At 52.9% G+C, this 12955-nt stretch overlaps 1 protein-coding gene and 1 long non-coding RNA gene across 3 annotated transcripts in view; both read right to left on the minus strand.

Annotated features, from left to right (window-relative positions):
- LOC120238049 overlaps positions 1-382 on the minus strand; it is a 32155-nt gene extending 31773 nt beyond the window's left edge. Inside the window, exon 1 of the long non-coding RNA XR_005530129.1 lies at positions 275-382. This is a non-coding gene — a long non-coding RNA (uncharacterized LOC120238049). The remainder of the gene's footprint in view (positions 1-274) is intronic.
- A 1108-nt stretch (positions 383-1490) lies between these two features.
- Positions 1491-12955, minus strand: part of DIP2C (disco interacting protein 2 homolog C) — a 384520-nt gene continuing 373055 nt past the window's right edge. For both annotated transcript variants that reach the window (XM_039241634.1, XM_039241633.1), the window contains 5 exons: positions 12517-12574; positions 10592-10666; positions 9270-9444; positions 7377-7500; positions 1491-4584 (listed from right to left, as the gene is read on the minus strand). In XM_039241634.1, the coding sequence (XP_039097565.1) occupies positions 4332-4584; positions 7377-7500; positions 9270-9444; positions 10592-10666; positions 12517-12574 (685 nt within the window). In that variant the 3' untranslated portion in view covers positions 1491-4331. The remainder of the gene's footprint in view (positions 4585-7376; positions 7501-9269; positions 9445-10591; positions 10667-12516; positions 12575-12955) is intronic.

Consider the following 12955-nt stretch of genomic DNA (forward strand, 5'->3'; position numbering starts at 1 on the left):
CCGCCCCCCCCCCCCCCCCCCCCCCCCCCCCCCCCCCCCCCCCCCCCCCCCCCCCCCCCCCCCCCCCCCCCCCCCCCCCCCCCCCCCCCCCCCCCCCCCCCCCCCCCCCCCCCCCCCCCCCCCCCCCCCCCCCCCCCCCCGCACGCTCTCCTCCGTCCTTCCTGCCCTCCACTGACACCGCGTTACCACGCGAGAGCGCTTCTAACGCGCCGGTGCCGGGGGAACAGACCCCCGTTCTGTAACCGCAGCCCTCCCCTCCCGCAGTCACCCGTACCTTCTTTCTGCGGTTTCCAGCCGTCTGTCCAGGGGCAGCGACACTCGACTCCAACGACGGGTCGTTATAAAGAACACGTTTGTCAACAGGGCCTGGGTGGCTGTCAGGACTCGCTGGCATCTTGTGTCGGGTGAAAACAGGAAGGTTCATCGCGCCCCCGCAGCCCCTACTCCGCCTCGCTGCCGCGGTCCACCCGGCACCAGGCTTCGAGCCCGCGAGCACCCACCCAGGGGCGCCCTGCGCGCGGCCAGCGCCCCGCGGGCCCAGGCTCCTCCTGCCGCGCGCTCCCCCGCGTCTCCCGCCCGGCCGCACCCGCGCCCCACCTCCCCGCCCGCCGGGCCTCGCCCGACACGCGCAAGCGCGGGGCCCGAGCGGGGCGAGGCCTGCGGGGTCGTGGGCCCGGACGCCCGAGGGGCGCAGCCCAACCACGAAGCTCTCCCCACCCACCGCCGGGCGGACGGCAGGTGCGCGGCCCACCTCGGTCCCGCCGGGCACTCCGGGCCCACGCCCAGCCCGGGGCCCCGACACGCGGCTCCAGGGCTCCAGGGCTGCGGAGCCTTAGGCCGCCGCAGAAGGCCCCCCACGCACGCACGCACGCACGCACGCACGCACGCACGCGCATGCGCCCTCCGACGCATGGCCGCTCGGCGCCACGCGTGCGTCCAGCCTGCGAGCCCGCGGTGCCCGCTCGGCGCCGTCTCGTCGGCCACGGGCGACGTGTGGGTTCCACCGGCTTTGCGTGCACACGGCCGAGTTCCGGGGACCGGCAGCGCCGCCCCCGCGACACAGACCTGGGTGGTCACAGGAGCGAGGACCCTCCGGGCGGGAGGAGCCGGCCAGTCCTGCGCCCTGACGCGCAGAGGTGCCGTCGTCCGGCCGAACGTGTTTGCACGCGGGACTCGGCTTCCTCTGTCCCCCAGCCTCCCAAGAATCTGTACACTTGCAGCAAATGTGAACAAATATATTTAGATATATTTAAAAGAATTAAAAAAAAACATTTCACAAAACATGTTGCCATAGGAATTTTTTTAAGCAATAAATGCCCACATCAAAATTTAAACATTGTTCAAAGTATGATTATCTGTACTAATAAGTAACGCAACAAATTATGTAAACAGAGTCAGATACATTTCCCATTTCCCTGCAGGAGTCACTTCCTTCCTGGGATTGAACCTGTCCCAGACAGTTTTCCAGGGGACCAATTAAGAAACTGCTATTTTCAGAGCAACAAAAATAAAAGCTTTTATTTGTTCATTTGAATATAAAACAGGCGTTATCACAGATGTACAAAGCTTACTGGTGGTTTAACATACGAGAAGGTTGCCGTCCTTTGCACATAAAAATTTTGTTTGAAACCGTGATTGGTTGAGTACATGAATTTCTCTAACCAGTCACCACACTCTATGAAATAACGCTGCTAACATTCAACTGATAAAAGGGACAGTTTCCCTTGGGTAAAGTGTCAAGCAGGATTAAATATATATAATAAACAAGCACCATGAGGAAGCCGCCCTGTTGGGTTAGGTCTGTGTTTCAATGTTCATTGTGTACCCTTCTTTGTGCAAGTTGATTACACAGTTTTGTCTGACTTCAAAAGCACAAGGTCACAAGACAAACATTGTTACATTCTCATGAATGATTTATCTACAGCACAATTTCTAATACAGAACGATCCTTCTTTATTGCTGAAAGGGGTTTCCTTTCCTTTTACTTGCACAAATGACCTTTGATCCCAGCCCCCAACCCTTTGACCTCAACTCTAACATGAGAGATGACAGGACGTCACTAACCATGTTCACAACCGCACCGCCTTGCATGTGAAGGTCATCCTGGAAGTGACACCTGATTTGTTTGCTTCCGACATCAGCAAGACCTCACAAGTTATCCTGCAATTGTGTTTCCTAATCAGTATGGGATCTGAAGCCTTAAGCCATCCTTCCCCTTAAACAACGTTGGTATGTGTAAGAAAATGTCTTTTTTCTGTGTGTGGTGGGGATCTTCCTCCCATAGGAAGCAGAAGACTGTAGGAATGTGTATCTGAAGCATGTAGAGAAGTATTCACACACAGCAATGAAGTCAAACAATATTTTAAAAATCAAATAATTTGTGGAGATGGAAGGATGCACCCCACATGCAGACAAATTGTTAAAAATGCCACTTAAAATTTTAAGAAAACAATTAGCCTTGGATCTCGGAAGTCAAACAAAACTCTCTTTTAGCAAAGGGCTTACTGCTGGCGCATATAGCAAAGGCAGATGAAGACACTGCCTACAATATAATGAAAAGTGAATCTAAAGTTTGCCCAGCAACAATCTTGGTCATGCATTTCTAGCAACGAGAGCCACTGCGGGGTCGTATTGGGGCAGTTACAAGATAAATAAATCACGCTTGGACAGCTGATACCTCTTCTTGGCTGGACACAGATGGGCCAATTCAATCAAGGAGTGTACAGGTGAGACATGAAAACTGGAAGGCGTGTGAGGCAGCAGCAGCAGCAAGAGACGGAAATCAGAAACGTGGTATCCACAGGTGGCGAAATGAAGGCAGCTGTGAGGCTTTCTTGCTCCAGCCAGTGGCTCTGTTAGGAGTCCCGGGGCAGCTCATGCGGGTTCCCTGTGGGTTCTGCTCACGCCGGGGCAGGGAGCCCCAGAGAGCTGGCCGAGGAGACGATCTCCTAGGTGGGTCTTTTCCCTTAAAGCTGTTCTGGACACTCTGTCCACTCCATACAATGGCCATCGGAGGGGAATCAACACAACCCAGTGCAAATGACCGCAGAAAATCATTCCTTTTCATAGCAAGGACCAAAAAGGGGTGACACTAACAAAGATGATGAGGAACGTGGTGCAGCGGGTCCCTGCAGCTCCGAGAGCAGCGCTACGTGCCACCTGCCTTCCCTAACGCCCGCTCCGTGTACTAAGCACATGCTGGCACACCGTTCGCTGTTGCCCCCACAGCAAAGGAAAAATAGTGCACATTCAGCCTCAAATTCCTTCCCCATCTCTGAGATGGCAATAATTTCACTTGCTGGTCTCTGGTTCTAGAAGAAACATTTAGACCGGGCTACCGGCAATCTGTGATTGCTCACATCAGCAAAGTGGGTGTGAGAGAATCTCTCTTTATCTACAGTACAGTGGAGGGGACACCATGCAAGTGACAGGTTCTGCATTTTAAACTTTAAAATCTCCTTTGTTCATTAGTGAATTTATATTTCATATATATATATTTGTTGTGATACTATCCACGCAAGATAATACAACACTTTTTTTATATTAGCAAACATTACAAGACTTTAATGTTCTTGAATGTTTTTCTCTTTTATACTTCTAAAGAGATCAAAATAAATTAAACGTTTTGTACATAATTACATATGAAGAAGTTAACTTATTTCATCTTTTTAGTTTAGTACAAAGATATCTGCAAGAGAGTTGCCGAAATACACCTTATGTATAATTCCTTCTCATTCTATGCTAACTTCCAAGGCCGTATGTTAGCCTTTGTTTCTTCAGTACATTTCTGACAAAGAAAGCTGCTAAAATCTAATTGGAAGGTGCTATTTGGAAGGTTTTCTCGTACCTCAACAAACTTTCCTAAAAGGATGAGATCTAGCAATGGCTTAAATCAGTAACAAGGTCCATGTCATTAAGATATCATGACACATTAAACAGAGAAAACAATTCTTTGTCACACTACATAAATTGTTTAAAAGAACCCATCTGGAGGGCAGAATATTTTTTAATTGCTATTTTGGCTTAACAAAATACCACATTTACGAAGAAAGCACTTATTATCCAATAATTAAAAAAAAAGAAAAGAAAGTTCTTGAAATGGGTTTTTCCAACAAACTGAAGGCAGTAATCCAAAGTCCTTCTGAGCAAACTTCAGTGGTAAATTCACATTTCACGTTTCACCCCCATGCCGATCAGGACGCTGTGGAGTCTCGCCGAGGCGTGACCGAAGGCTCCATCCCGGAGAACGTTGCCCCTGTGTCTGCAAACTTTATTGACACTGAGAAAAGTGTTTCCTTCCCTGGAAAGGTCCATGGGAGCCAGAGACGAGACTACATGTTGTAGGCCACATAGATGGGGTCCAGCTGGTCGGCCAAAAACCCGTCACGCAGGTGCATGCGCTGCTTCTCTCCCCGGGAGTTGATGGGGATGACACCGATGTCCACCACGACCACCACCCCCACCACCAGGTAGTGCTCCTCTAGGACCACATTGGTCACCAAGGGGACCAGGTCCAAGGCTTCTTGCTCCGACCCATCAAGCTCAACCACCACCACCAACAAATTTGTCCAGGTGAATACAGCGCTGGAAGAGAGAAAAAATCATCACTATACAGTGAGGTTTTTATTTAACGATTACGTTTTCTCATCAAGAAGTTCCGTCCATCTGGGTCTTTTCGGATCTGCCTGTGTGCTGACAGTCTCTCTGAGCCCATGGCCGTCAGCCCATTAAGTGCTGCACACGAGCCTGTCACTGGCATTTTCTAACGGTGGCTCCCGTGGTGGCTGCTGCGTGAGCACGTGATCTAGCCATCATCCTGACAGCGGCCCTGCCCTCTGCCCCCAGCCACTGCCGAGGGACGTGCAGCGGTCGGGGAGCACAGGATCCCTACCACCGGCGTGCTATGCCCCTAAGGTGGAGTCTGTGCCCAGCTCTTGGGCTCAGGGCCAGTATGCAACGTGGTCAGTGGTCAGTTAGCAGAGGCTGGAGAACAGCCAGGGCTTTGGGGCTGGTCCTGCCTGGCCTGTGCCACAGTGGGAGGATGAGCAACGTGGAGAAGAGCCACCAGCTCTGTGCTCAGCTGACGGGGGGCCCCAGTCACACTGGCGTCAGCTAACCCAGTGGTCAACTACACACACGGGGGCACAGTAACTGTTTCAAGTACTGAGTCTGGGATGAGCCTAATGCAGCAAGAGGCGACCTTTATGGGGGGAAATTCCTCAAGAACATCAGGGATTGATCCAGAAATATTTTATTTGGAAGTATTTCAGCGGAAGGTCACCCAGAGTATTTGGTCTGGCCAGTCTGTGGAAGCCTAAGCTTGGTGCTTTACACGGTCAGCCACCTGAACTTTATATGGTTGGTTTTTAAAAAGTGGTGGTTACAGGGTGCACTGCTCCTGGTGCACACGGTATGCTGGCCGCAGAGGTCAGAAGGGTCCCAGGGTAGAGGGGCTGCATGCAGGGGCTGCTGGTATCTGCTTTTCCAGCCAGATGCACAGAAGGTTCTAAGCGGCAGCAAGTATTTGGGAAACTCCCTATGCTTTCTAATAGTGTAAGAATACATTTATTCAGAAAAAATAGCTCACACCTCTTGCTTAGGATGACCAATAAATATATTAATGTGGAAGGAAACAGTGGAGAATGTGTTGGACTGATTCCTACCTCCGGGTCTGGCTTGGTGAGGAGTGTGTGTACCCAAGCCAACAGTCCTGCCAAGGTCTGTTCCCAACATGTGCTGGTGCCGAATTCCCATCATATGACTGTTTGTGACACTACAATACTGCTCTGCATGGCCCAAGTGAGCCCATCCTGAATTTGTGGTATCACAGGTTATATACATATAGTAGCCACGTTGGGAATGACTTAATGATAGCGTGTGACGCTGATGGCACAGTATTACGAACCAGGCCAGATTTCTGTATTTGGTGGGGGAGGGGTTTGCCAAGAAGCTGTGGGCAGAACAAGCACCTCTCTCCTTCCATCCAAGCTTCCCCAGGCCCAGAGATGTCAGCCACTGGAGACAAGGATGAGAAGGGAAAGATGTGGTCAGCTGGACTGTGCCACCGTGTGCAGTCACATCGAGTGACACATATGAGCCTTGGTACGAGGCACCTGACGGGGCACGCTGGCGGAGCAGCACAGGCCCGGTGAAGGAAGGAAGGAGGAGCAAGAACAACAGAGTGGGCTGCACTGGGCAGCTTCCGGCGACAGAGCCCAGCACAGCTCAGCCACTGCCTTTCTCTCCGGTGCCCATGCGAACAGGGCTGAGCGCCAGGCACCACATGCATCAGGTGAGGCCACACAGCACGTGGCAACAGCAGTGCTTAGAACAAAACCTTGAACCCTGGCTAGAAACCCACGAGGAGCGCCTGCCACACCTGCAAGGGGCAGACAGCGTTCCACACGGGAGACGCAAGAGGGAGGCGGTGCAAACCAGTCTGAAGTATTTTCTCCCAGGCACAGAGATGGAAGGCTGCAACTGAGGTGCAGCCCTGCGCCATTTCTGGGCCGGGGTCCTTCTAGATGCGGACAGGCAGCTCCCGCAGTTCAGGGCGAGCAGACACGGGTCCAGGTCTGAAGCACAGCACTGTGCGGGGAGTGACGGCTCGCAGCTCTACCCTGTCGCCAAACCTGCCGCGCTCCCGTTCAGTAAACGGCAACAGATAACCAGCCTGCACTCCGTTCTCATGAGGCAACAGTCAATCTCAGGCCAATCTACTCATGAGGGAAAACTGCTCCCAAGAGATTTCAGAATGTGCCCCATTTTGGGTTCCTGACCTGAGCTTCCAGAGCAGCCCTCTGCCAGTTCCGGGACCCAACAGACGCACAAACCTACAGTTACAGCCTCATGCTGAGCCACTTTTCACGCTTAAACACCACGTAAAGGCGCTCACTGAGCTTGAGAAAGGGCTCCGTGCTGCGGCCCCCGCGCCAGCCTCGGCACTGTGGGCCACCGTCAACACTGCCAACGAAACGGACCAGGGAGGGAGCCCAGCTCCAGGACAGGCCCCAGGGCCCCAGCCCACCAGATGGCGCCTGGTGTAACATCCCTCCCATCTGAGCCTTACAGCCCGTGAAGGAGCCTCGCTCTGAAGCGCCTGCTTGTATGCGTGTGTGCACTACGCTCTTGCAGATCCCACGCAAGTAAGCGACAATTTCCCGGACTTGGTCCCCAGGCGCATCGTTCTCAGGAAACACACAACACGTGGACTCTATGCCAGGCGTGCCCTTTTACAGCTAAGTTATTAGCTCTGAGGTAAAGGGCTACAATCCAAAGCCAAGGCTCTCCTGCACAGGCCACCCCGCCCCCGTCCATTCCCAGAGCCACACACTCGCCATCCTGCGCCGCTGTGCACACGCCCGCCCACGACTCACCATTCTGTGACACTTTTATGGGCTCTGATGACTGAGGTCTCAATGTCGATTGGGTGATACCGCATTCCCCGCAGCTCCATCGCCTCATCTAGAGCCCCCACTACGTACAGGGCGTCGTGGCGCTCTGTGTAGGGAATGGAAAGTGTGTGAACTTCACCACAATGGTGCTCCGGTTGCTTAAAAAAGAAGACTAAAACTACCCCTGACAGAGATGCAGAGGAACAGAGTCACTGAAGGAGGGCAGCCAGCTCCTTTCTACCAGGGTCGCTGTGCAGCCTGGGGCTCCCAAGGAAGCTGCCAGGCCAGCACTGTGATCTCCCAGGAGTGCCGGCCGCACACCCGTAATGGCCCTCCGTGCCGCAACACCACGGGGCAGAGTGCGGTCCAGGACCGCTTCTGTGCACCCTCGGTCCACCAGCTCGTGCGCCTGGCGGCCCTCAGAGTGCCCTCCCAAAGCCCTAGGGTCAGGGCACAGCACAGCCAAATTTAACCTGGGTCCCTCTGATGCCATCAGATGAGGTCTTACATTCCACCTTTCCGTGGGGGGGGGGGGGGGCGGGGGGGAGAGGACATAGTTTCTGATAACGCTTGTGAACAAAAATTTCCTTAGTTCATGTAACCATTAAAAATCTTCTTACTCACGCAAACCTTGGACAATGACAACAAGCAGTCAGTCCATTTTTCCTTAAAAGTAAGGAGACACCCTCAATCTTTAGGGTAGTAAATGCATCGGACAGTATTTGAAAGAAGTAATCAACATACAGATGCCAGAAAAGAAATCTTTTCCAGTTTTCGGAGGGGGGTGCAACAGTGCTATCCGGCCCCTCCCCAGAACTCCACAGGGTGGGGCCGGCTGAGGTCCTGGGGAGGTCTGGATCACCGTGGCCCTGCGTCTCTTAGATCTTCCCGGGAGTGCCAGATAACACACGGCAATAAAATAGTCTCTGGTTTTCCCACATTGCAAACATGATACCAAAATATTCTTGGGCTTTCCCCCTAAATTTATGACAGTCCAGCCAGGTTTACAGAGCTCCCGCCAGGCAGCTGTGTCAGGAAGCCTTCTGGAAAGTCACCTCCTGGGGTTTGGGTCTGTCAAAGTCTCTGCTCCCATTTTGAAATAACTGAGTCTTGCCTCTATTTTGTGTAGAACTAGGAGCTGAGACTTTAATAGCAAGTAGAGCTTTACATTTTTAACTTTCGTAACTTCCCTGCCGGGCAACAGCTCCCCTCGAGGCAGCAGCAGCAGCCTCCACGTGACCAGGCCTGGGCACCTCACTACCTCCTCCTCCTGACGGCTGCACCCCGTCAGGTCCTGCAGCCACCGCCCAGCTGTGGTCTCAGGCGGGCCTCAGTGGGACTGGCCAGCTGCAGGAGGGGCCAGGGCCTGTCCAGGGCAACCTGGGGCACCGCGACCCGGGCGGCGCGCACTCTGGCTCTGTGAGAACCTGGGGCACCGCGCACTCTGGCTCTGTGAGAACATGGGGCAGCGCGTCCCGGGCGGCGCGCACTCTGGCTCTGTGAGAACCTGGGGCACCGTGCACTCTGGCTCTGTGAGAACCTGGGGCAGCGCGTCCCGGGCGGCGCGCACTCTGGCTCCTGCAACAACTTGGAGGCAGAGCATCACGGGCAGCGTGGCTCTGGCTCCTGTGACAACTTAGGGGCATGGCGTCACGGGCAGCGCGCACTCTGGCTCCTGCGAGAGCACACGGTATACGATGCGGGGCTTCAGCTTGCTGGACACGCTCACACCGACCGTCCCCTCTTTCACACTCAGCTGCTTCTCCTGGTGTGCAGCCAGCAGGCACGAGTAGCTCCTGGGTCTGGGGTCCCAAGTCCACACAAGCTCTCAGGCCTGGGGACCTGGCTTCCCCACCCACCTGCCTGGGCTCCTACCTCCGTTTGCGTCTGTGAGCTCGGTCCTCCGCAGGAACCCCAAGTAGCCCGTCCGTGCCCAGACCGTCTGGGTGTCTCCAAAACTTAACCTTGAGTTGAAGTGGTCTGACTGAAGAGACTCATCTCCATAAATGGTGAAGTAGCCACTGGCGTTGTGGGCACTGTGAACCCAGATCTGCTCGGGAAGCAACACAACTGGGTGAGTCGGCCTGGGAGTGTCCGGGTAAGAAACCAGGTGCACATGGAGCTGATCAATGTGCCCGAGTGGCAGGGCAAGGCCACGTGAGTCTCACGCAGGCTTTCGGGGGGGCCAGAGAGGCGCGAAGCAAACAACCAAGCTGTCCGCCTACGGAGAAGCTCCTTAGAACAGGGAGGGTTTTACAGGAGGCAATCAAGTGAGCAATGTTGTAGTTTCCTTGCACTTGTTCAAATATAATGACTGTTTCTAAACAGCAATTTGGAAAAATGTTAAAAACCTTTAACAATTATTTTTCCCTTTCACGTGGTTCACGCACTTCTGGGGAGATATTCCAAGAGAACAGCAGAAACCAGAACTCAAAGAGGGAAAGGCACATAACAGCAAATCTGGGAAACAAAATAACGTGTGTGTGTGTCTGTGTGTATGTGTGTGTGTGTGTGTGTGACACTGGGGGAAATGAGAAAGAACAACATTTTCACTCAAAATGATGACCATGTGGGTCATGCAGAACCACGGAAAAGACTGGAAGTTAAGCCAATAAGGCCCTGAAACACACATAAAACTGCATGCAGTTCTGTCTGTGCAGGGAAAAGAATCCGAAGCCAGGGTCTTCTGGACTACAGGATGTTTCTAGTAAAGACGTTCTGAGTTTGGTGGTTTCTGTTATTTCATTTACAATGAAAAATGGACAAGTGAGAGGCAGTCCACCTCGTCTGCACTGTCCCCAAAGCTCTCAGACACCGTGGGCACATCACAGCCACGCAGGCAGTAACTGCTGAACACACCCAACCCTCGAGTAGAGAAAGAAGCGACACCATCATACAAGGGTAATGAAGCCTGTCCCTTGTTCTCAGACATCCCGGAGCTCGCCTCACCTGGTGGACACCCCAGAGCCTGCTTCACCCGGTGGACACCCCAGAACTCGCCTCACCTGGTGGACACCCCAGAGCCTGCTTCACCTGGTAAGACACCCCAGAACCTGCTTCACCTGGTGGACACCCCAGAACTCACCTCACCTGGTGCACACCCCAGAGCCTGCTTCACCTGGTGGACACCCTAGATCTCGCCTCACCCGCACAGACTCCCGTATCTCACCTCACCCAGGCAGAACCCCGGAACTCACCTCACCCAGGTGGGAGTCGCCCAACGGTCCTTTTGTTTCTGGATTGGCGATTATGATCCGTACCCCTGGGAGTATCTATGTGGCAGAGGAATGTTCTGGTCAGAGGACAGATAGGCAGATGCCACACCAATCAACCTTTCTGTGGCCTTTATGCTGTGTGCCTGTTTTCCTTTCTAAAACTGTCTAGAAAGTGGCATGGCCCTAAATCAACATCATGTAACATAATTACTGCGTGACAATTGCATCTTATTGTAATTATTACTATAATGATAGCACCTGTGTTAAGGTGCTCTTCAGATTAAGAATCTGGGGACACCTGGGGGGCTCAGTCAGTTAAGCATCTGACTCTTGGTTTCAGCTCAGTTCATCATCTCATGGTTTCTGGGATCAAGCCATGCATCAGGCTCTGTGCTGACAGCAAGAAGCCTGCTTGGGATTCTCTCTCTCTCTCTCTCTCTCTCTCTCTCTCTCTCTCTCTCTCTGTCTCTCCCCCCCCTCCCTCCCTCCCTCCCCCCCCAAAATAAGCAAACACTTAAAAACATTAGGAGTCTGAATAAAAACATAATGACTGATATAACTTAACTCAGCCTGATGCATGCAAAATAGGAATTTTTAGACATCTCAACTAATTTTTCAATTATATTTAACATTGTGCCTGACATCATGGCATGTGAATGTGGATGAAGGGTGAGGTTTGAAGTAGGTGCTGAATTCAGGAAGTAGCTCACGTATCAAGGTTTCAGAGATGCGTGTGGACTGAAGGCAGGTGTGGCGGGAGGAAGTGAGAGGTGGTGTGTCTCTCTGTGCGGTCCGGCGTGTTCTGACTAGCGAGCCTGTGCGGCTCTCCCTGTCCTCAGTTATGCTTCTGACGCTCTCCTGCCCGGCACTGTCTTTTATTTTAATGTTTGCATTAACCATCTCCTGCTTAATGGAAGTTTGGATTAGAAGCATTTTGAATTTCACTGAAACCACATGCATCTGGAAGCACGAGTGGAGTCTGCAAACTCAGACTAAAGCCCGTGTGGGTTCAGTGAACTGGGCCTTGTAAGCTGAGCTTCGGTAAGAGCTCTGGGAACAGGTGTCCTGTCCCCTGGCCTGAGGTGTGACGTGGCGGCTCTGGGCCCCGTGTCGCCAAAGGCTGAGTTAGGGCAGGTCAGCAGCGTCCCTACCATGAGAACCGCCTTAGCGGCAAGAATTCTAACTGGTGCCCAGGTAGACACAGACTATCAAGGATCCAGAAGTGACAGAAGACACTTCTGGAATGACATCAGGTGGAGAAGAGATAGGACAACGGAGGCCAAAAGCAGAAAAAAGAAATCTTCACTTTGGTGTGAATATACTTCTCGCCCTCTGCTTGTATAACAACATGTGGCAGAACTACCCCCCCCCCCCGCCCAAAAACCCTTCTTTGTCTACTTTCACAGCAAACACTACCCGGGTTTTTAGCAAGGCCCATACGTATTCAGAACCAATATAAGGTTTTCAACTTTTCTTTCAGCCAGTGTGACCGTGTGGCGGACTCTGGCCAGCGGGACTTCAGGATGCACAAGGCGGCTCAGGGACCTTCATCGGCACCTCTCCGTCCCGCCTTTTCCTGTTTCTTCCTCTGCTGGCTGGAATGTTAAAGTGATTGTTGGAGCCAAAGCAGCCACTTTTGACCCTGAGGGACCCTTTGGAATGAAATCCGTGCAAAGTAGAACAATACAGAAGGTGCCGGGGCCCCTAGGGTTTCACGATTTCTTTTTTGTGAGAGAAAAGAAAAACCTAACTTGTTTAAATTAAAACACTGTTGTTTTGAGCTTCTGTACTCATGGGCAAACCTACTGGAAAAAAAATTCTATAAAATACATTTCTTAAAATGTCAAAGCTCATAGGCTCAGACTTAGGTTTATGTAGAAATACATCTTTATTCCTTCAATACTTACTTTTCCTGATTCCATCAGGGGCAAGCTATGAGGAGAGCCTCTTTCCACTAAACGGACTCTACAAAGAGAGAGAGAGGGTGTGACTCAGTTGCGTACTTGAGCCTGTGGCTCCTCCCTCCACACTGAGCACCTGGTCAGTGCCGGCCAGGCTGCTGGGGAGCACTGTCCACTGCACATAGATGTCCCAGGAACAAGCGGCCCCGTGCAGACAGCAGGTGTGCTCTGGCAGGGACACAGACACTCAGGACAGGCCACAGAACAGAGGCAGCGTCCCGTTCACCAAGTGCGCATGGCCACCAGGGAAACGATTCTGCCCTGACAGAGCCAGACCGCACTCAGCACGTGTACCGGTTAGAGAGCGTGAGGAGCTGACAGCCACGGGGTGGCCCGGGCCTGCAGCAGCACAGAACTACCTTCTGCACCAGGTGCGTCTGAGCCC

Source organism: Hyaena hyaena, unplaced genomic scaffold, assembly GCF_003009895.1.
Source record: "Hyaena hyaena isolate Hyena2069 unplaced genomic scaffold, ASM300989v1 scaffold_197, whole genome shotgun sequence".
Lineage (NCBI taxonomy): Eukaryota > Metazoa > Chordata > Mammalia > Carnivora > Hyaenidae > Hyaena > Hyaena hyaena.